The 23,736-nt window shown below is 38.1% G+C and overlaps 1 protein-coding gene across 2 annotated transcripts in view; it reads left to right on the forward strand.

Moving 5' to 3' along the window:
* The window catches only part of ATP6V1H (ATPase H+ transporting V1 subunit H), a 144,597-nt gene that overhangs the window by 98,375 nt on the left and 22,486 nt on the right, over positions 1 to 23,736 (forward strand). For both annotated transcript variants that reach the window (XM_046026704.1, XM_046026715.1), the window contains one exon: positions 8,040 to 8,153. In XM_046026704.1, coding sequence (XP_045882660.1) covers positions 8,040 to 8,153 — 114 coding nt within the window. The remainder of the gene's footprint in view (positions 1 to 8,039; positions 8,154 to 23,736) is intronic.

Raw genomic sequence — 23,736 nt, forward strand, 5'->3', positions numbered from 1 at the left:
AAAAACGTTAAAAATGAAAAGGGTAAAAGTTTTAAAAAATTTAGCAGAAGTAGAAAAAAGAAAGAAAAAAAATTGAAAAAAAAATTGAATTAACCGCAAGACTAAAGAATCATGGGGAGAAAGCCATGTGTTCCGTGCTTTGCTTTCTCCTCCTCTGGAATTCCGCTGCCGTCCTAGGTATTGAACCTGCTTTCCTTGATAGATGAACTTCGTCCTGGCTGGATATTTTGTTGATCTTCTGGGGGAGGGGCTTGTTGTAGTGACTGTCAAGTGTCTTTGCCCGAGGCGGAATTGCACCACTCTTACTGGGGGCCGGACTAAGTAATCGCTCGGGTTCACTTTTGGGAGCTTTTGTTCTCTGAACGCTTTCCATAGAGTTCTGGAGTTCGGGAATGAAAATGGCGGCCCCCCAGTCTCCGCCTGGAGGAGCCGAGAGCCTGGGGCCCCTCTCCTCAGTGCGCCCCCAGAGAACAGCACCCAATCACTCCCGTATCCCCAGCCTCCAGCCGCGCTCCGAGCTCACGCAGCCCGCGACCGGTTCAAGGTAACCCCGAGCTGAGAGTTCAGTCCTCGGCTCTGTCTCTGTAGCCGGCTTCTCTGTTCTAATACCTGCGAGCTCTGTGACACTCTGACACCCCCAGTCCTTCTGTGACCCTGTGAGACCTGGGGCCATGCTGACCCTGCGTGCGCTTCTCCCCGGTTTAGCCTCTGGAGCAATGTCCCTCAGTGGAACAGACTTTTAAAAGTCCTGATTTTGTGCTCCGTTGCTGTCCTCCTTGCCGGGAGCCGGCCCCTCCCCCCGCGGTCTATCTTCCTGTCATTTTGGATTCACTTCTCCGCCAGTCCTACTTTTCAGAAAGTGGTTGATTTTCTGTTTCTAGAATTGCGGTTCTTCTCTTCGATCTCCTGTTGGATTTGTAGGTGTTTGCGATGTTTAGATAAGCTATTGAGCTGATCTCCTGCTACCTGATGTAGTCTCAGCCTGCGACTTCTCCACCATCTTGACTCCTCTGGATGATGGTGTGTTCAAGTTTTACTAGTGGCCATTTGGTATGTTTCCAATTTTTCAATATTATAAAAACAGAGTGAACATCTTTGCAGACATTTCTGATTATTTTTTTTTTTCTGGTCCCTTAAATACTGAGAGAAAGTATATAAGTACTTCTGAAATTTTATTTTATTTTACCTTTTTTTTAAAAGATTTTTTTTTAATGTATTTGACAGAGTCACAGTAAGAGAGGGAACACAAGCAAGGGGAGTGGGAGAGGGAGAAACAGGCTTCCTGCTGAGCAGGGAGCCCGATTTGGGGCTCTCTCTCAGGACCCTGTGATCATGACCTGAGTTGAAGGCAGATGCTTAATGGCTGAGCCACACAGGCGCCCTGAGATTTTAAAAACATTATTAAATAGAGAGGACTTCAAGCTCCAAGCAGCAGTGTGTGAGAATAGCATCTCTACCACCTTCTCTGCAGCAATGAGTGTTACCATTTCTCTTTAAACTCTTATGGGGGAAACCTGTGCCTGGTGCTTTTAATTTGTACTTTAATTATTTATGTGACTTATTGGGAATTTAGCTGTTACATTTGAGATAGAGATTTTCAAAGTTTGCTGTTTATACCTCATTTTTTTTCATAAAATTTTTATCGTGTTAATGTCAGTTACCATATGGTGAAATTCATTAATTCACTAGGCGTTAAGGCTTTATTTGACATCAGTTGTGTGCTGGGCAGCATTCTCAGTACTGTCTCATGGAGCTTACATTGCAGTGAAAAATCTTTGTGTTTTCTTCCACTTTTAAGCTTCGAAGGAATGTTCCCATTTAAAAACCTGGTAAATATTGACCTAAATTGTTTTTATTTTTAGAAATGTTAATGACCTTCTTTAAGGGGAACAAAATGGAAAAGTACAAAATAGTGATTTCTGTGTTATTAAACTTACAAACTCTAGAGGGTGCATTATTTTCATAGATACACAAGTATCTACTTGTGTGTAAGTACATGCACCTTAACCATTTTTGGCAATATGTTGTGGAATCATAATATGTTATAGTGTGATATAACTTCATTGACCATGGGTAATATCCTGAACAGTAGAATCCTTATCAAGATATTTTATGTAACTCTGTTATATATTGTAGAACTACATTAAGAGGGGAAAAGACCTTTAGAACAAACAAAAATAGTGCTGTGCTTTTTAGGATATTTCAAGTTTATTCTAAAATTACATTTCTCTGTTCACCAGCTGCACATTTCTTAGAAGTTCTTGCCAGGCGGCACGTGGGTGACTAAGTTGGTTAGGCATCTGCTTTTGGCTTATCATGATCCTGGGTTCCTGGGATCAGCCCCACATCTGGCTTCCTGCTCAGTGGAGAGTCTCCTTCTCCCTCTGATCCTCCCCTCCTTTACTCATGCACTTGTGTGTGTTCTCTCTCTCTCTCTATCCAACCCCTCTCTCAGTCGCTTAAAAAAAAATTCTTGCCAATACTGAGTTTGTTAAATACTACAAGTCTTTAAAGCCTGATGTGCTAGTGACAGGACTTGCTTCGGAGTACAGTTAGCAAGTTTTCCGTTATTCGATAATACCTTATGAACAAGGTACTTGGATCTAGGTCCTAACTTAAATCATTCAACTATCCTGTCTTTTTAATGGTGTCTTGTGTTAATGATGTCTTGTATTAATATACTAACTGGGGAGATTCTTTTCTCACTATTTTTTCAAGCATCAGTGATTTTGGACATCTGTATAATCTGAAAGTCATTGGTGTTTCAATTAAATTTAGAAGACAAGAAATGTCTTTTCATTTTATAGCACTGAATTTCCATGGAGTGGAGATTGTCCATCCCTCTGTGAGATCTGTTGGAATCTCTGGAGTTTTGAAATGAAGGGTTAATGAATAAATATAATGATGTAAATTATTAAAAGCAAAATTCTTTAAAATTTACTTGCTGCTAGTAATATGAGAAGATAGTATAAAGGGCAAGGGTTTAAAATGTCAAAAACACCAGTGTATAGAGGGGTAGGCAGCACATTTGCTGTGAGGATTACATGACATAAAAAATATGCTTAGCTTTGTGCCCAGCATGTATAAAATGCTGTTGTTGTTATAAATGGTATGTGATCTCTGATTTTTAAGCCCATCATACTGTACACATATGATGGTAGCTTTTTGAGATTGTGTTTATTCATGTATAGTTAATCCTTATTTTTTATGGGTTCTGTATTTGTGAATTTCCCTGTTTGTTAAAATTTATGTATAATTATGTATAATTATATTATGCTGAGTGAAATAAGTCAAGCAGAGACAGTCAGTTATCATATGGTTTCACTTACTTGTGGAGCATAAGGAATAACACGGAAGACTTTGGGAGATGAAGAGCAGAAGTGAGTTGGGGGAAACTGGACGGGGGGACAAACCATGAGAGACTGTGGACTCTGAGAAACAAACTGAGGGTTTTGGAGGGGATGGGGTTGGGTGTTGTGTGAGTCTGGCAGTGGGTATTATGGAGGGCTTGTATTGCATGGAGCATTGGGCGTGGTGTATAAATAGTGAATTTTGGAACACTGAAAAAAAATTTATGGATAATCACTAAATTAATATTCATGCTTTCAAGATTATTTGTAGACACATGCAGGGCAGAGGAAAGTTTGAGTTGCTGGGCGTGCAACTAAAGTCTAAGAAGGCAATGCTCAGCCTTCTTGTCTTAGCTCTTATACTATGAACTGGTGCCCTTTTTGAGATTTGTTTAGTGCCATGTTTTTTGCATTTTTATGCTTTTTCTTGGTGATTTCACTGTGTAAAATGGCCTCCAAGCTGAAGTGCTGTCTGGTGTTCTGAGCCCATGAAGGCTTGGATGTACCTTATGGAAGAAGTGCATGTGTTAGATAAGGCTCATTCCAGCATGAGTTATGGTGCTGTTGGCTATGAGTTCATTGTTGATGAATCAACAATAGATGTTAAGTTGTCTTTAAACAGAAACGTGTAAAACAAGGCTATGTATTGATAAGTTGATGGGAATGTCATGACCAGAGGCTTGCAGGACCATAATCCTGTATTTCCCCTAAGAATCTCAGTATTCACTAAATCAGCATTCATGGTGACTTTATAGAACACAACCTCCATAGAAATAATGAGAATTGGCTGTATTTTCCATGTGTTGGAGGATCCAGATGGGGCCCAATAAATAATTCCCTTCCTACTTGTCTGCCAGACTATTGAGAAACTTGACAAAGGAGCTAACATAGATTCCAAAATAGAATCTTCCCTGAGAAAGTCGATAATAGACAGATGGCCTTCCTATTACTGAACCCGTTAGCCCCAGGTGGCACTGAACCAGTGTGGAAGAGAAAAGAGAGTGGATTTGTGTGTCATGGATTCCTGCTTGCAAAATCACCATGCACAGAAGTATCCCCTGGGAGGAGTAGGCACAGGCAGAGGAAGACAGGGGCATTACCTTAACCAGGGGGAGTAAGAAGCCAGGTGTGACAGGCCCCCGCCAAAGTAGCTCATACATACTAATACCAGATTGGTTGGTTGAATAAGAGGTTGTGGTAAAATAAGAATGTCTTCACATTTGTTCCCCCAAACCCCTTTAAAACTTATTCAGGGATGATAATATTTTCATGCCTTTGGATGAAAACCTAGGTGGGTTATGACTTTTCCCCTCACAGCCCTGTGATCATTTTAAATCACAAAAATGATTTGGTTGAAGGCACTTGTAGCCCTTCATACTACTTATTCAAAAGTAGTACTTCTCTGTTTTATCTGTGATGCCCGCGCAGGTGCAGGCCCACAGTCCTTTCTCTTCTTGGCTCTTTTTTTTTTTTTTTCCTTAAGATTTATTTATTTATTTATTTGACAGAGAGAGAGAGATCACAAGTAGGCAGGCAGAGAGGGGGAAGCAGCTCCCCACTGAGCAGGGAGCCCGATATGGGGCTTGATCCCAGGACCCCGAGACCACGACCCAAGCTGAAGGCAGAGGCCCAGCCCACCAAGCCACCCAGGTGCCTCCTGGCTGTTACCCTGAGCTTACCTACTGCTGCCTCAGTCTTCCTGAGGCTGTGAATGGGGAAGGAGGAGGCAACAGGGAGAAGCAGGGATTTTTTTACTTGGTATTATTGATGGCTGCTTTATGTTTTTCCACCTTGGTGGATGTCTGAAGCTGATAATTTCTCTTTGGAGCAAATTTTTGGGTATATTGGAGGTACTTCTTCTGGGTCATTCATCACAGCTCTCCTAGGCTGGGGTGAGCCATTGTTGTGTTTCATCTGGCTCGTGGTGCCACTCAAACTTCTTTGGACCCCCAGGCTCTGGGAATTTCGGCTGATCCTGACGCTGCTCCCTCTACTTTGCTGCTGTGGATTACCATGACCTCTCAGGCTTGGGCCACTGCAGAGAATATGTGCCTGTCTCTGTGTGTGGTTTCCTTGGCATGGGGTTAGAAGCCATCACCACCTTTTTCTTTTCTGCTGGGGAGGGACCTACCATGTGGTTCATCACGTTCGACAGAACACATACAAATCATCCTTCTCCTTTCTGGATCCTTTAATATTTGATATAGAATTCCCCGAGGGGATTAAAAATTATTAGAGTTCTTTATGAATTCTGTATGTGATGTTCTCTCACAGATTCACTTTAGTGTCTGATATCTACTGATTTGGCATCTCAGTGATATTGAGGCAGAAGGAATTCCATATTATTATCATCATCGCATGTGTACATGTATACCTATGAGTTTTAGCAGTTCCACAAAATTAACGTGATTACAAAAAATGTTAGGTAAACTGATGTCTAGTTAAATCATCCCCTTAGGGAAATCAATATTTTCTAGTGTGGCAATGGATAATTCTAAGCACATGGGAGAAAAAGGCATATTGGACCTTAGGACTTTTTTTCCTGAATGTTACTCCTGATTTGTATGTTTTTCTTTTAAATTTCTGTTTTCCATCAGTAATCCCAATTGCCATCCTAGGCTACATAAAACTCTTGGAAGAGTTAATAATGGAAAGTGCAAAGACGAACAACTGGCAGATAGTAAGTGCTGCGTAAATGTTCGCTGTTGGGATTCTGGCAATAGTATGCTATAGCAATTGAGGGAGGGTTATCATTAGGCAGTTTTGCTACTATAAAAGCCTATCTTTTTTGAAGGCTTATTTGTCCTTTAATGATGTCATTTTGACAAAAATAAACTGGATGATAATAGATATTATTATTAATGTAGTACATATTAAGAAAATACAATAATCTAGTTAATAGATATTTGATGAGGACTTTCTGTCTTGAGCCCTGGGAACATAGGGTAAGCAACACCATGCATAGTTTGTCTTTCATGGATCTTCTTGTATAATGAAGAAGACAAATTTCATCATTTATAAAGTCATTCAGGTATAACATTGCAACTCATATGAGTACAAGGAAAGATATATAGCGCCATGAAAGGGCATGTTTGAGGGATTAATGTGGGCAGAGAGAAGACTTCTCTGAGGAAATGGCAATTGAGGCAAGATCTTAAAGGTGCATAGAAATTATCTTTATATAGTGGGATGTTAAATGAAGTGGGAAAGCTTCTGGGAGAGAAAATGACATGTACCAAGAGCCTGTGGTTGAAGGACCTGAAAGAAGGCCTGGGAGTCAGTGCAGAGAGCAAAGGTGTGTGTGACTGTAACTCCAAGTCAGACTGTGAAGGACCCAGTCAGGCATTGTTTTAAGCAGGGAAAGTGATAATTCAGATTTTTGGAAAGATTGCTTGGAGGAGAATGGATTGAAGGGAAGTAGCCCCTGTGTCCTTATCACCACCATCAGCATCACCAGTGTCATTATCATTATAACAACAGACATGGGCGTACCATATTGCAGGGACCATGGCTTTATGGTCTTTGGTCTTCACAGCAATGCCATGAAAGAGGTGTCTTTGTTCCCCTCACTTGGCAGGAAGGAGTTTACTAGGTTAAATGACTTAATGTAATCTATCCAATAATGAGCAGAGCTGGTGTTAGATAAAGTAACGTTTTAAAGCGTAGTACTTGGAGCATAACAAGCACTCAACTGATGTTTGGGTATACTTATACTGTATTTTCCCCCTCAGTTCAATGTATTTTTTTTAAAGATGCTTTAATAATAAAGTATAAAAAGCTTTACAGACAAAAACCTCTCACACTCTTGACTGCCATCCACCTGTCCTTGAGACTGTCTGCAACCACCAAAGCCCCGCCTGCATTATTGTTGACTGTGTGGTAGTGATGGTGGTGCCCACTAGATGGTATGGGCCGAAGACTCCACAGCTCTAGCCACAGCTGCACCCTTGCAATGAACAGAGAACCTCTTTTCATGAAGCAAATCACCATTTTTGCTTCATATTTGCATCTGTGATAACTGGATTTTCAGGGTGTTGCAGGACACAGTGATAAAAAGCAGTGTCAGTTGTCAGTCACCTTGGTGCTCTTGACAGTAGGAATTTTCTCCTCTGTTTCACTGGCCAGGAGGTCATGTGGCATCTTTTGTCATTATAAGAAAGGACAGATATCTTATAAATCAAGTCTTTTTTAGGAAATTAACACGACTTCTGCTAGGTGTTTTTTAACCCTGTGTTCCTGCTGTCGTCATCTGAGCCTCGCTCACAGCATGGCAACTGGTGGATTTAATACTGATCTGATACTGTTACAGACATTAGGTGGTGTTCAGTATACTGCTTTTAAGCAGGCCAGAAATACTGGTAATCAGTTTTAATACTCAACTTAGAAAACTGTACTCTAGAATACTACAATAGTTTGTGAGGTATCCAGGTAGAGGATACTTGCCTGGATTAGGAAATGAGAATGACAGCTGGATTCCCCAGTAAGAATTCAAAAGAGAAAATACTTGAATATGTTAAATCTGTGAGTTAGGAAAAATGATATTGAAAAAGATGTGTTGGTTCACTCACCTGTATTGGAATTTTTCTCTTTAAAATGCCTTGGCACTCTGGTATATGGGCTCTCTGACGACTGACAATGTGAGTTAGCAAGGAATTGCAGCATCTTCACAAAGTGGCTTCTACTCCACAGGGTCATTGAACAGCTTGGTGGGAAGCAGCTGGTCATGAACCACATGCACCACGAGGACCAGCAGGTTCGCTACAATGCTCTTCTGGCTGTGCAGAAACTCATGGTGCACAACTGGTATGTGCTGGCTTTTTCTTTCCTCTCCCATACTGATCTGCAAGCTCTCACTTGCCCCTTTGAAAAGTTCTCTGATAAATGCATTGATGAATGATAGTTTTTTAAATCAGTAGTTTTGATGAAGTATCTAGAAATATATTTTAGTAATCAAGAGTAATGATAACATTTTGGGAAGACTAACTGCACTGACGTTCTCAAAAAATGTATATTCACAGTACTAATATCAAAAACAATTCTAGAATTAACTAAAAGGATATTTGTGGCTTAAGGGAATCCAGCTTTTTTGGAGTTGAATGGAATCCCGTTGGATTACTAATCAGAGGCTTTATAATTTTGCACGGTATAACTATTCAGCATATGGTTAACTTGAATGGTTTTTACTGGTTCGTGTGAAAACACTAAAGAAAACACTGAAAGCTGATTGATCAACTAAGATTCAGCTCTCTCACATCTCATTCATTATAGCCTTTTGCTTTCGAAGTAATGGAAGTCATGTTTTTCCTCTTATTTGTTTTTATTTTTCAAATAAAAGTTATGGACCTTTTGTACCTACCTAAACCAAGATAAATTGAAGAGTGATTGTTTAGATACAGTGGTGAGCCTTTTGTGTCCATGATGGAACAAACCAGAATTCCCTTTGCTGTGGCTATTTTTCACTGTGGGTTGCATGTTGAGTGTTTCCAGTGCTCTACTGAAGAGGTCATGTTACCTCTCTGTTCTTCACCATTTGGAAGGATGCTTTAGGGTTGGGCTGTTTTGTTAAGGCACAGTGAACAAATACACATTCCTTTTAACTGGCAGTAACACTACTGTTACTAAGAATTAATGGTGCTTTGGAAGACATGCATTTGAAAGATGCAGGCAATACAGTATAGGGGACTATCCAGGAGCGCTGCTGTGGCATCATACATGAAATATTAAGATGTTGCCACTTAAGCAGTTTTTTTCATAAATACATTTTGCATTTTTTCAATAACCACCTTTTGAGGACTTCGTACCCTGTATGAAATGCTGGGCTATAGATATGATGGAAATAGGTGCAGCTTTATGTAGGATAAATAGAGAAGGCCTCTCCGAGTAGGCCAAAACAGCTAAGCTGACACTGTAATGATAAGGAACTAGCCATACAATCCAGGTATTAGGGGTAACATTTCAGGTAAAGGGGATGAGCTTCTCTAAAAGCAATGTCTGGGGACATATTTGGTTGTCCAGAGACAATGGGGGTTGCTGGTACTACTGGTATAAGTGGGTAGAGGCCAGGGGTGCTGCTAAAGATTCTAAAATGCATGGACAGCCCCCCATCATAAAGGAGTGTCCTGCCCAATCTGTCAATAGTGCCAGGTGTGAGCGACTTTAATTTGAGGGCGGTATGAGGGCCAGCATGGGACAAGAAGGGAAAGAAGATGCTGTCAGGGAACTGATCATGTAGGGTCTTCTGGGCTACCATTTGGCTCTTCCTTTTACAAGATGAGTTGAAAGCCATTGAAACATTTTAAAATGGGAGAATGAGAATATTTGATATATGTTTTAAAAAGATCTCTTAGGCTACTCTCTGGTGAGTGGATTATACATGGGTAAGTGTGAAAGCAAAGGACTATTTTAGTAGGTTCTCATTGTGGTTGAGAGTAGAGATGGTTAGTGGCTTGGACTAGAACACTGAAAGTTGAGATAACAAGTAGGTGAACTTGGATAGATTTCAGAACTAGTGCTATCGGCACTTGATGAACTGAAGGTGTTTTTACTTGTTTTCATATACTCAGTGCAAGAAGAAAGGAATCAAGGCAGAGGGCACTAGAAATGGTTTTTATCTCTTTAGCAGGAGGAAAAAACTTTTCAAGGCTATCAGTAAAAACAGAATACTCCACTGGATTTCTCTCCTTGTTTCACTTTACCATGGACCACATTTTCAACAAAAATGAATTCATTAGTAATTTTATATCTCTTGGTTTCTTTGTGCCTCTTTCTTGAAATTAGGTTAAAGAATGTTTGCATTTAGTAGAATTTGAGGCTTTTGCAGCCAGCAAAGTTATATTTGCTTTCTGTAAAACACAATTTTACTTTCTCTTTTTGTTGAGGTTTGTTGAGGTTGCTGAAGTATAAATCCTTTGTCAAAAGAAAAATTCATTTTAATAGTTCTTTCTCATGAAAGATTTATTGTTGGGTTTAACTTTTTTTTGATATATACTTCTGATGTGGAATAAAAGATGGGTATGAGATAAGATGTTACTTATCTTTACTAGTGGAGAAAATTTTTTGGTTGAAAATTTTTGTTGTTTAAATGATCATGCATTGAAGATGACACGTGCAATTGGAATATTTTCCTTGAATTTAGGAACTTGATTTAGTTTCTTGGTACATTTTTCAGTGTATGATTACAAAAGAAAAAAATAAATGTCTTTATAGCCAGAAACTGGCTCTTTGCTATCACTGACTAGCTGATGAGAGAATATCCTTTTTCCTCCTCTCTAATTATGTCTAAGCTCTTTTAAGTTTGTTTTAATTATGACAAATCTCCTTTGATGGAGAAGCTTAATGTCAGTATTTTCCTACACTTTCTTTTTGAAAAAAATTTTCATATGAAGAAAAATTTTTTTGTGACATGTATTTTGTTGTGACATATACATTTCCATGTCTCTTTGTGCCACAGTATGAAAAATTACTCAAGTAATAGCAGTTTATTTAAATGTCAGATTAACATGAGATCAAATAGAATGCAGTTTGGAAAGCAAATCTTCCACAAAGTATATCCCCAGATGTAAAAGGATTTTGAGCTTATGCCTTTATGCAAGTATCTAATTTGTCTTCATTAAATCATGCTGGTAGAGACTGCCTTTCTACTTGGCCTAAAGTAAATGATTTTTTCCCTGCTGGAAATATGGCACTGATGTCTTAAAGATGTTTATTGATTGAATCTTACAAAATTCTCTTGGAATTGTTTTATTTTCACACAGATACAAACATGAAAACAGAGTTGATTTTGTTTCCTTCTGGCATTTTGTTTGTTTTAATTAAAATGAGTTTTTATAAATGATTTATGTTAGTACTGTGTAGTGAAAGAAATTAGCTGAGCACAATTAAAATATAATCATAGATCAAAGTAGAATGGAAATCTGCCTCAATGGCAATAGCAGCTTTTCATGACATTTTTGCATGTTTATTTGTACTCACTGTTTGCTCCTAGGCCACACTTTCAGATTTCTCACACACTCTGGATTTTCTTTCACTTTTCTATCCTACGTGATTTTTAGATTTTTTTGATGTTGCATTCCTTCTAAAGCTTCTGTTTATGAGACTAAATCATAATTTTGGATATGGTAAAATATTTATTTTTTACTGCATGGAATTTTTTTTGTTTTAAATGTTTAAAATTACATTTTAAGTATAAATTGAATACTTATGAAATTATAGAACTGAGCTGTCTATGGATTTTGATTTTGATTCTTAATTTTAAGGAGTTAAATATTAAGTTTTTGATAATATAGAGATGGATTTGAGTTTATGTAACAGGGACTATATAGAGTTGTATATCATGGGAAAATTCTTAATTCTTTTTCACGATTTTATGGTTGATTTCAAAAGTATCATGAATTGCAGATCTTAGCGTTGCTGGTGTTTCTCCCCTTCTATGTTTACATGGAATGATGGAATACAAAAACGCTCATTGATGTCGTTGGGGAGTGGGTGGGGGCTGGAATTGAGTTGCTGGGGAGGGAGGGGATGGTAGGCACACACCCATGTCTCCTCAGTTCAGGGGGTTCTTGAGCAGGTCAATCCCACTTAACAGCTCTCCTTCTAAATGCTCTTCCCATACCCACTGTGCATTCATTCTGTGCCTCTTATTCTTTGAACAGCTCCAGATTTTTAGATTAATAAATTTGCCAAAATATATAAACAGTAGCAACATACTCTAGAGAACTTTTATATATACCCTCAGTTTATACTTTATAATTCAATATCATAAAATGTCATCATTTTTCTCCTACAGAATGATTTTAAATGTAATCAGCCTCTAATTCAGAAGCAACAGTATGTGCATATGGACAGCTCAGGACTTCAGGAAAGAAACACTGAATTTTGTAGGTAGAGGATCTTGTATAGAATTTTCTATTTGTTTCTAGATTATTTTTCAGTCTTTTTTTTTTTAAGCTGAATAATAAGTTATAAGAGTGTTGTTCCCTCCAGTTATTTTATGTGTAGGTAAATAATGTTAACAGAGACCTCACCAAGCCAGGTGTATGAGTGATACTACTTTGTTCTCTAACGTCTATGTCTGCTTAGAATATTATTCTGTAAGTACATAGCCATAAATACAGTGATTAAAATAGTTACTTATGAACTGAACTGAACTGAACTGAAGGAAAAAAATCTACATTAGCCTTTTAGCATTAATAATCATGTTACTAAAATATTCCATGTGATTTTTAATAAGCATAAAACATTTCCAGATTTAACATTTTCCAGGATTAATTTAGAAAATTGTGGCCACCCTTTGGGTGCTGGAATTTTCCACATTATTCATACAACATTTTTAGTGGAAGAATCTTTGAAAATGTCTTTAGTATCATGTTTGTGTATTTTTCAAAAACAAGTATAACTCAATTAGAAAATACATCAAAACTAATTACAAGTAAAGAAGAATTCTGTATAGCCTGTTTTCTCACCATGAAGTTGGTGGCTAAAATTGCTTCTACTTTGCTAGTTAGAGATGTTTTGAGGCTATACTAATTTTTCTGGATACTATGTACCACTTAATTACAATTGCTTTGGAGATGGCAGCATAACATAAATCATAAATTGTTGCAAAGTACCAGCCTAAGTAAATATTTGGAAGAGATAGACAATGAGCATTTAGACAGTAAAGAGTATAAAACCACTGATAGACAATGGAGTCGCTGTACTTTATAATTAAGTATAAAATCAAATGCAGATTTCACATTTAAGGGCATGTGACTAGTATATCTGTGGATCAAATTCATGTTGTTTTGTTCCATTAGGCTTGGCTTTTTAGACAGACAGACACCTGATTGGGGTTTTGAAGGATCAGTTAAGTGTGGAGAAAGAAAAGTCCTGTCTAGTAAGGGGAGGCAGAGAAAAATGAACTAACATGCTTGGCTTTTAAATGCTTTTTTTCCTTTCTCTTTCAGTGGGTGTGGCAGTTAGTTTGTGGTCACATGAATGTTTCATGGGCTTTGTGTGTGTGTGTTAAATAATCAAAGCTCCATAGAATAGAATATGCTAAAAATTAGATAAAGACTTAGCAAACTTTATATTTATTCATCTTAGAGCTTTAATTAAAATTTTCAATTATTTTCTTAGTTTCCATTTAAGTATATCATCCAGATGTTCTCTTGATGGGGAACAAAATCTTATGGGTAACAAATGAATTGGTAAGTTTTCATCACCACTGAAATTTTGAGGTATACGTTTAAAAAATGGTGATAAGCCTGTCGTCTAAACAAAGAGCTTTTGGTGTAAATTTCCCTTAATTAAATTTTTATTAGATTTACTTTTTAAAGGAATTATACAGTGATGCATTAGGTACCTACTATATATCTTACCCTCACTGTGAATTATATAATATTCATCACCAGTCCTCACTTTTTTTTTTTAAATATTTTAAAGATTTTTTATTTATTTATTTGACGGAGACAGCAACAGAGGGAATACAAGCAGAGGGAGAGGGAGAAGCAGGCTTTCCACCGAGCAAGGAGCCCAATGTGGGGCTCAATCCCAGGACCCTGGGATCATAACCTGAGCGAAGTCAAACTCTTAATGACTGAGCCACCCAGGCGCCCCCTCACTTGTTATTTTTAAAAATAGATTCAGTAAAAAGCTACCAAAGAGTGAGTATAGGAGCCAGTGGTGTTCCTAAAAAGACCAGGTTCCTTAGACATACACAGTATCAGAGTTCTAGAACATTTCCCTGTAATTCTCTGTACCTACAGAAGCTTTTTGCCCCACTTTCCTTAAGGGCAGGTATTTGGAGATGCCTGAACAAAAATAGTGTCTTGAATGACAGTTTCCTCTGCCTTGCTAAACAGCCCAGAAATATCATATGAGAAAATATTTTAGCATTTGGTTAAACACTGTGCTGTTCTATTTGTAGCAGTTACTTTCCCAGTTGAGGGAGTGTTTACTGTTATCTCTGTAGTTATTCCTCTTGTCTCTCTGATTTAGACATGGACAGGAATACTTATTAGATGATTGAATATGTGCTAAAATAGATAGGAAGTAGAAAATAAGGGCATAGCACACATGACATAGCACCCCTTCAGTGCAGTGTCATGAGGGCTGGGGCAGAAGTATGAGTAGGTGCCATCGGAGCTTGGGAACTGTGGCTCATTCTTCCCGGGCCTTCAAAAGGGAAGTTTTCCCGAGGAGATGATGCCCGGGCTTATTCTAAAGGATCAAGAAGGAGTTAGCTGGTGAAGATGAAGATGAGTCTAGATAGGGAGGACTTCTAGACAGAGGCACTCTGTCAGCACACTGCATATGGGAAGCCCCAACTGTGTCACCAGAAAGGAAATTGGGAGCCTGGGAGTGGCTGAGCTTTTGCTAAAAGGTCACCTTTGAGGTCATATGCCTTAGTATTGCAGGAAGATTTAATGCAACACAGTAATCTGAATACCAATTTTATTTCTTCAGGTTCCTTAGACATACACGACATCAGAGTTCTAGAACATTTCCCTGTAATTCTCCGTACCTACAGAAGGGATTATGTCAGGGATTTATCTTTCTCATGGAATGTGAACTGTACTTGTTGGCAAGGCAAATCCAGAGCTGGTATAATCACTGAGTGAGTGAACGAGGTCATAAAAGAACCAGGATTGTTCAGCTTCCTGTTCCCCTATCCCTCAGATGTAGTTTTCACCCTCCCATCCAGTTGCAAAGGAGAAGGGAGATACGAAAAAAAAAACAAGCTTCTATTTTTTTTTTAAACATTTTAATTGGAAAGAATTTAAACTACTGAAAAGTTAAGGAACAATGCAATGAACTAGTGCTGTTTTCTCTAGATTCAACACTTGTTGACTTTTTGCTGCATTTGTATGTTCTCTTTCTGTCTCTGTCTCTGTCTCCCTGTCTCTCTCTCTGAAGTATTTGAGACTAAGTGACAGACATTATGATCCTTTAGCCCTAAATGCTTCAGCACGTAAGTCCTAGGACCTGGATTTTTTTTATCACTAAAATATAATACAATGATGTGCTTCTGTAATCCATAGTTCATATTCACATTTCCTTGTCTATTGTTTGCACTGTTGTCTGTAGCAAATATGTTTTGTCCAGTCTAGGATCATACATTGCTTTTAATTATCCTGTCTCTTTAGTGTCATTTAAATAGAATAGTTCTTTGGTGTTTCTTTGTCTTTTTTAGCATCAGTATTTTTAATGACTACAGGGCCAGTTTTGTAGAATGCCCCTCAATTTCAGTTTGCTCTTTCTTCCTGATTAGCTTTAGGGTATGCATTTTTCTCAGGAACACCACAGAGGAGATTTCGTGTTCTTCCTAGTGTTTTCATCAGGAAGCACTTGAGTTAATTTACCCTGTTATTGGTAGTGTTAACTTCAACCTGCTTAACGTGGCATAAGGTTTCTCTACCGTAATGAGCTTCTCTCCCTCTTGTAATTAGTAAGTAATCTTTGGGGAAGTACTTGGAGACTGTAAATACTGGTTGTGTTTCCCAGCAAACTTCCACTCATTTTTTTTTTTTTTTTTAAGCATCCAGTGGTGCTTCTTGCAAGAGTCAGTTATTACTGTCGTAATTGCAGAATGCGTTTTGGGATTTTATTTTTTATAGGTGTAATGTAATGCCTCTGGAGCCAGCAGTCTGTCCGTATTCATCAGTGTGTAGGACACTGAATCTGGAGAAATGATAATATAGCAATCAATGAAGGATCTTGCGTGGGTTGTGCTGGGACACTGGAGGAGCAGGAGAGAATATAGTCAGGCACTTGACATTCCAGAAGTTAGCACTCCTGAGCCAGGAAGAATTTTGTGTTATATCTAGTGCTTCTTTTCTAGCACCTGAGTACTAGTTGATCAAAGTTTCCCTTCAGGTAGTGATCTTGAGAGAGATGTGACTTGATAGCAGCTTCCTATCTTAGTCGTTATTTTCTGAAAATGACATTATATTTTTGATCTCTTCAGGAGTGTTTTTATAATTGACATTGCAAAGCTGTTCAGAAAACATTTCCTAAACATACCTTTCATCAGATGTTAGTAGTAGAGGTTTTATTTGGCACACTGAGTGATGTGTTGTTTTAATGTACTCAAACATTAACACAATTTTAAGAAAGTTTAATCATAAGGTATTTAGATGACAGCAGACATCTGTTTTCTTCAGACATATTAGACATATAAATTAATGAGATGTCTTATTTGGTAAGGTGGTTATATGTTGATGGTTAGTGTGTTAGTAATGTTAGTAAAGCATTATTATTTTTTTTAATGTTATTTATTTATTTGACAGACAGAGATCACAAGTAGGCAGAGAGGCAGGCAGAGAGAGAGGAAGGGAAGCAGGCTTCCTGCTGAGCAGAGAGCCCAATGCGGGGCTCGATCCCAGGACCCTGGGATCATGACCTGAGCCAAAGGCAGAGGCTTTAACCCACTGAGCCACCCAGGCGCCCCAAAACATTATTTTGAGACTACTTTTTCATTTGTCTAATTTTGTTTTGCCTACATAAGAGAATTGTGTGTATATGTATGTGTGTATAGATGTATCATATATACCTATTTTCTAAGATATTTTCTGTATATTCTGCATGTTCAGAATCAAGTATAGCCAATTTATTTATTATGTTTTGACAGCCTACAGCAATTTTGCTATTTTTTAAAGTTATTTTAAGTAAGAATGTGTGTGCTAACTTGTTAACTTATATTTCTGATAAAATTGAAGGGTGGTAAAAATTTATTCTTAGATGACAATAAAAAAATATTTGTAGTGTTTTTGTGGATTGCCAATAGAGGCCGCACATTTAAATAGGAGCTGCACAAGAAGTAATATAAATGATAAAATTATAGAAACAAATTAGGCCACTAGAAGTTTCTGTGAGAGCAAAATGTGGTTGGTTCTAGTACATAGTGAGAGTACCTTTGTAAACTATGATATGAACTTCTGTGTTAGAGACTGAGACATAAGTATTAAGGTGTTAACAGAATAGCAATAGATTTTACACAAGGAGGGTAGGGGTGGGAGAAAGACTGATTCTAATGAGAAATGGGGTTAGAAGAAAATCAGTAACATATGCTGTTAGGGAAGAAAAAGAGAGTATATTTCAAGCAAGACTGGATCAATGGTAGGCAGTGTAAAATACCACCAAGGGGACCAGGGTGAGGAGGCATGAACATGCATCTTGGATGTGACAGCAAGAAAACCATTGGTGCCCTGGGCCAGGGCACTTGGTGGCCATGAGCAGGCAGATTGCCCCAGAGATGGTGAAGAATTAAAGTAAGTCACAGTGGTCATTCCCTCTAGGAGACAGAGGAGGAAAGACAGTGTTTCGTGGGGGGCCTGAGGTAGACAGTGGATGTTTGCTGTCATCACTTGTTTCTGTATTAAGAAATGATTAAATGCAATTGGTGGTGGTGGTTGGGGGAGTTAGAGTGGGAGAAACTGATATAGGGAAGGCCCTGAAGAGGCAGGATGGGACTGTTACTTGGAAAGGTAATTCGGTGGGGATTGTCTACTATTAACCATGTAGACGAACCTCCCTGCCAGTACCTCTTCTCTTGGTGAGATTAAAACTCTTGTCTGATCCAATTTAGCAAATAAATATTTATTGACATGAATTGGTAAATTGGGGAGGGTAGGTGTCCAGTTTGTGCCAAGCACATGTTTTCCTCCTAGCTAAAGATTTCACTTTGTATGTTTCAGACTTTATATTTGAAGGTGGCACTAGGAAGTGGCTAGGAAGCAACACAATTCTTTAAGTATTCAGAATATTTCCCACTCTTACCAGTTATTGGGTGTGCTGTATAGAGAACAGATGAAGGTGGAGTGGAATAGTCCTATTCCCAACCGTGAGAGAGAAGAGAATTAATACTCTTAAGGCAGTAGCCAGGGACGTACATAGTCTTCACACATTTCTGCAAGATGGACATTTCTGTTCTCAGTTTTACAGATGTGAAGTCCAGTGCATAAGGATGGTTAAGTGATTTCCCAGGTTCTCCCATTTATGGAGTTAGATTTTAACATGCATCTGTATAATTCAAATTCTGAGTTGTCATTCTGTTGTATAAAGCATACTTGGGGGCCTAATGAGTGTACACTTTCCCATTACACCTACACAGTAAGACACTTCTTAAGACACTTGGCGGGGCTTTGCTTTGGTGTTAAGATGACATTGCTGTGCCACTAGCCCACCTTCTGTCTCCTCTCTGCCTATTCATTGTCAGTGTCTATTTCATTGTCAGTGTCAGTGACAATCAACGTTGGCAGTATTGATCATTACTCCCCCCACCCCCACTCTTGTCCCATTGCCCCCAAGTCCTTGCTATGTTTGTCTCGACTGCAGAAACCAGGTCTGTTTGCTGACTGACTTAATTACAGGAATCTCTTCATTCCTTTTGTTCCTTCCACACCCTGTCTTTTGTGCAGAAAGGCTAGCAGTGTGTAGATCTTGCCCAGCAATCAGACACTCCTTTCCTACACACAGGAACTCATGGATCGCCCCAGTAGCCATTTCAGGACCTGTTTTTTCTTCCCCAAAGTAACTGTATGTGTTTTATTATATATCAGCATACATTTTCCTCCCTCCCTCCCATTTTTCCTTCCTTCCTATCTTCCTTCCTTAGGGAGCATGCACAGAAGCAGGAGGAGAGGGGCAGAGGGAGAGTGAGAGAATCCTAAGGAAACTTCATGCCCAGAGCAAAGCTCAGTACGGGGCTTGATCTCATGATCCTGAGATCATGACCTAAGCTGAAATCAAGAGTCAGATGCCCAACCAACTGAGCTGCCCAGGCGCCCCTCTCAGCATACATTTTTGGAACACCTTTTTATCATTTATAGTCTCTTTGAAGTAATGTTTCTCATGCTTCTCTTATTATTTTTTTTAATGCTTGAGGATTCCAGGAATACAGAAGTTATTTGTTGGGTGATAGCAGAACACGTTAGTTGTTTGGGCCTTTGTTCCTAAATAACATTCTGAGGTTCCTCTAGGTATCATGATAGAATAGTATCTATTTACTATTTGGTGGCCATGATTTACTTTAACAAGGTTAAAGTTGTTGATTTTTTAACCCTGTAGAAATAAAAAAATTTAAGTACCATAGATTTAAACTATTAAATATATACTTTAAAAAATTGGGACTGTAAGAATAGACATCTTATATTGTGACAAAAGAGACCAATTACTTTCCTGAAATCAACTTTTAAGTTGAAGCTTTAGAACAAAGCTCCCAATTTGGAGAAAATTGTTAGGAGAAGTTATTTTACCTTAATATCATGTTAAATTAGGGTGAGTATAATAAATAATGGGCATTGGGTTGATTATTAAATATAAAAGCAAATGTAGGGGTGCTTGGGTGGCTCAGTCAGTTAAGTGTCGTGTTCTTGATTACAGCTCAGGTCATGATCTTAGGGTCGTTAGATCGAGCCCTGAGTTAGGCTCTGCACTTACCAGGCAGAGCGCTCGAGATTCTCTCTCTCTCTCTCGCTCACTCCTTCTCTTCCCCTCCCCCTGCCGCCTCTCTTTCTCTCTCAAATACATAAATCTTTAAAGTCAACAAATAAATAAAAACAAACAAATAGGTTTGTCTGTAGAATGGAATATTTACTGCCAAAAGTATTTGTGGCAGAGCACTAGAAAATAGGTAGCTATTAGAGTAGCTGTTATTTTTTTACTTGAATATTTTTGGCACAGTTTTGAATATAATTTGCGGTCTGAAATGTTTAAAACAAAGAATTTTCATTTCCCCTTCATTTGCTAATGAATAATTTAATTTGTGTTTTCTCCACTAAATGATTTCTTTTCAGTGATTAATGCTCTTCAGACCAAGATGTTCGTTATATCATGTTTTTAGAAACCTCATTAATATTCAACTTGAAACCTCGAACTTTTCCCAAAGGATAATATAAAAGCAAGTCATCACATTCTGGCATTTTTTTTGTAGCTATTTTTGTTTGATTTCTGCTTTTCTGTCTCTGCTTAACTAGTCTTGAATAATGTGCTAGTTTCTCAGTTGGGATAGATGATCATATTATATGGTTATAATTTGCTATTTTCTGTGGTACTTAAGGCTTTCTAACTTGCTTGTTGTTAAATCTTTTTTTGTTAGTTCTGGCTTGACATCTCAGTCAGACTTTGTGCTCATCTCTGCATGGGTGAGAATTAGGACAGGCAACACATAAATGATGAGCTATCAGGTGGAAATGGTGTCAGAGACCACTATGTATTGAAGCAGGACACTGAGGAAAATGTCAGAATTTCAGTATTTGGAAAAAATCTGAGTTCTGCCATCTGTCTGGATTTATTTAAGTTTGTAGGTGAACTGTTATTTTAGCATATTTTACATGCCAGGTTAATTGACCTAGTCACATATACTTGTGTTAAAGTCGATGTGTATCTAGTATAGATACTCATATTTTTATTCAAGAAGAAAAATAATGGGAAGGATAAGTTAATGATATAACAGAGACCCAAAATAACAGTAGTTGAAACATGACAGATGTTTGTTCTAAACTGTCTCTCACGAAAGGGTAGGGCTAGGTAGTCCCGAACTGATAGTACAGAGGTATTGCTGTGCATGCTGCCGTTCCTCGGGTGTGGCCCTCATTCTCATCACTGTGGGTGGTGATGGATGGGCCAGGCAACTGGGAGCCTCCTAAAATTTATGCCCCCAACACTTCTCCTTATTGGTCAGTACTTAGTTATGTGGCTAAGGTACTGGAAGATGATGTCTTTGCTAAAGTCACATGTCCTACTAAAAATATTCATTGGTTCTATTTTTGAGGAAGAAGGAGAGAAAAAGGCTGCTGGAGAACAAGAAGTTTAACTCCAAAAAGTTAAATCTGCTTATATAATCTTATATGTTACAATGATAAATATGTGCTTTGATATTGATTATTAGGTTTTGGGACCCATATGACCTACCTCCATTGTCATAGCTAATTGAGGAAGCTGTGATTATGTTTGGGGTTGATGTTCTTTTAAAATCCCTTCTTCCTTTAAGGGTTTTAGAAAAATTATTTTTAATCCCTTGAAAGTTAATGTTTGGTAATCCTTATGGTAATAGGCATTGCCAGAACTTATGATTTGATGTTTGAAATGTTTATGAAATTAAAACCACTGAAGTAGTTATACTACCACTACTGATTTATTAATGAAAAAATTAGCTTGTTATAGTTTTTATTTAAATGAAATTCGTTTTACTTTAATTTGAAAGCTAGTTTTTTTTTTTTTTTTTTTTTAATTAATTTATTTATTTTTATTTGCTTATTTACAGCATAACAGTGTTCATTGTTTTGGCATCACACCCAGTGCTCCATGCAGTACGTGCCCTCCCTATTACCCACCACCTGGTTGAAAGCTAGTTTTTGACAGAGAAGGTTGATGATGATAATTGGCAACTCTGTTAATCTTGTACTTAAAAATTTATACTGGACTTCTGAATTTGAAGAAAGCTAACTTTATGGGTATTTTTCAAGGGAAAGTTAGACTGTTCATCGAACAGTTATGTAATGCTACTCCTGTGTGTAAAGTGTGACAGGCACATGCTTCATTGTAGCAATGTGGGGAAAGGCTGTGTGGTCATGTGGAGAGTGGCCCTAGTCCAGGCCTGGGAAGATCTTAGGCAGAAGGGATGTAGGAGCTGTTGGTAGATGAAGAGGTGGTAGCTAATGAAGAGGAGAGGGAGAGCAGGATGTGTGTGGTGGATTCTAGGGAGAGAGTTATGTGTGCACTTAAATTGAGATCCTGACCCATTTGGGGAATTTCCACTGGTTCCAGACAGCTGGAGTCTGGTTATGAAGCCGAAAATATAGTTGGCCAGATGATGGTTATCTTTGCTGTGCTAGGTTTGGACTCTTTTCTGAAGATTGTGGAAAATGACAGAGGTTAGTAAAAATAACCACACTGTCATTTTAGAAAGACCATTTTAGAGACATCAGGGGATGGTGGTATTGAAAGGGTAAGGCTGGAGGGAAAAACATCAGTAAGGAGACTACAGATTCAAGCTAGGCGGTGGATTATGAAGATGTCCATTTAATAAGGCAGGTCAGGGGTTGGAGACAATAGAATCTAGAAAACCTAGAGGTAAGTTGAATATGGGGGAAAAAGAGGGAGGAGACCTGTGACACTCAAGGTTTATAGTTGATATTCTTAGTTATGAAATAGACAAACAAATAAAAAACCCCTTATTTCCGTGCATGTTGTTTTCCAAATTTGCATAAGCTACTTTATTCTCTAAATAGTTCTGAGATTCATTTCAGGTGATTATAAATTCATATTGGAGGAACAGCTGGCCCACATGTTTGGTTTATTTTTGTTTTTGCATATATTGCAGGGAAATGCTTCTCTAAAGAATAATTCTGTAGGCCTAGAGGATCTTTTAAGCTTAATTATAAAGCTAATTTAATACATTTTCCGCTACATACCATTAAAACATTGAACTTGCCTTCTAAAATATTGTTTCTTTACTGTGGATTTAGTTGAGCCTTCTTGTATTTTAAGCAGATTCTAAAAGTCTTAAATTTTGTTTGAGGTTTCTGCTAGTAATGAACTGGTTTAGATTATGAAGTATTTGGTAGGTTTAACTGCTGGCATCTTTGTCTCATCTCGTGTTTCAGAACATTTTCTTGTTATGAGAAAAAGACATTCTTTTTCAGGTTCTAACTTCCATGTAGGATTTTGTCAGCTATTTTCATTCAACAGTTATTGACCTCTTAGAGTATGCCAGGCACTGACTAATACTCAAAGAAGATAAATGGACACTCTCTATACTGTCATGTACTTAAAAGTCTTAACATTCTAAATATAATTCAAGACAAAAGAGTCTGTAATAAGCCTTAAATAAGGATTTTGCTACTACTATTTTGATAACTAATAAAAACAATAAACTTTTTTCTTTAAAGTGCTTATAACAACACAGACATTTCTCCCACATTGCATGGTGCATAACTAAATTTGTATGTATTAAAGTCATTTAGGGTATATACTCTGCATTGTACGGATTACTTTTGGTTATAACTACGTGCTGAGTTGGACCAGCGTTTAAAAGGAAAAGGAGGGACTTCTAATTTCTGGTTCTGTGTGTAGGGTGCTTGGAAGTTGCCCCTCCATCCTAACAAGTAAAAAGCTGAACAGACTGAAAAACCAACTCTTCTTGGATACATAAGAGAGAGGAAGACATAGGGATAGCAGAAACTCTCAGGATTGGAGAGACATATCTGTCTCTCTAACATATAGAGTTTAAGCATATTGGAGCAGACCCATAAGCAGAAACCAGTGAGGGAACCAGTGCCTGATTTGAAAACCTGAACTGCACTGAATTTTAGGAGGCTCAGTGTGGGCAGGTCTGAGAGTTAAAAACTCCAGGGGGACCCAGTCATAGTAAGTCCTTACTGTACAGTGAGATTTATCTCCA

The sequence above is a fragment of the Meles meles genome, chromosome 1 (assembly GCF_922984935.1).
Source record: "Meles meles chromosome 1, mMelMel3.1 paternal haplotype, whole genome shotgun sequence".
Taxonomy (NCBI): domain Eukaryota; kingdom Metazoa; phylum Chordata; class Mammalia; order Carnivora; family Mustelidae; genus Meles; species Meles meles.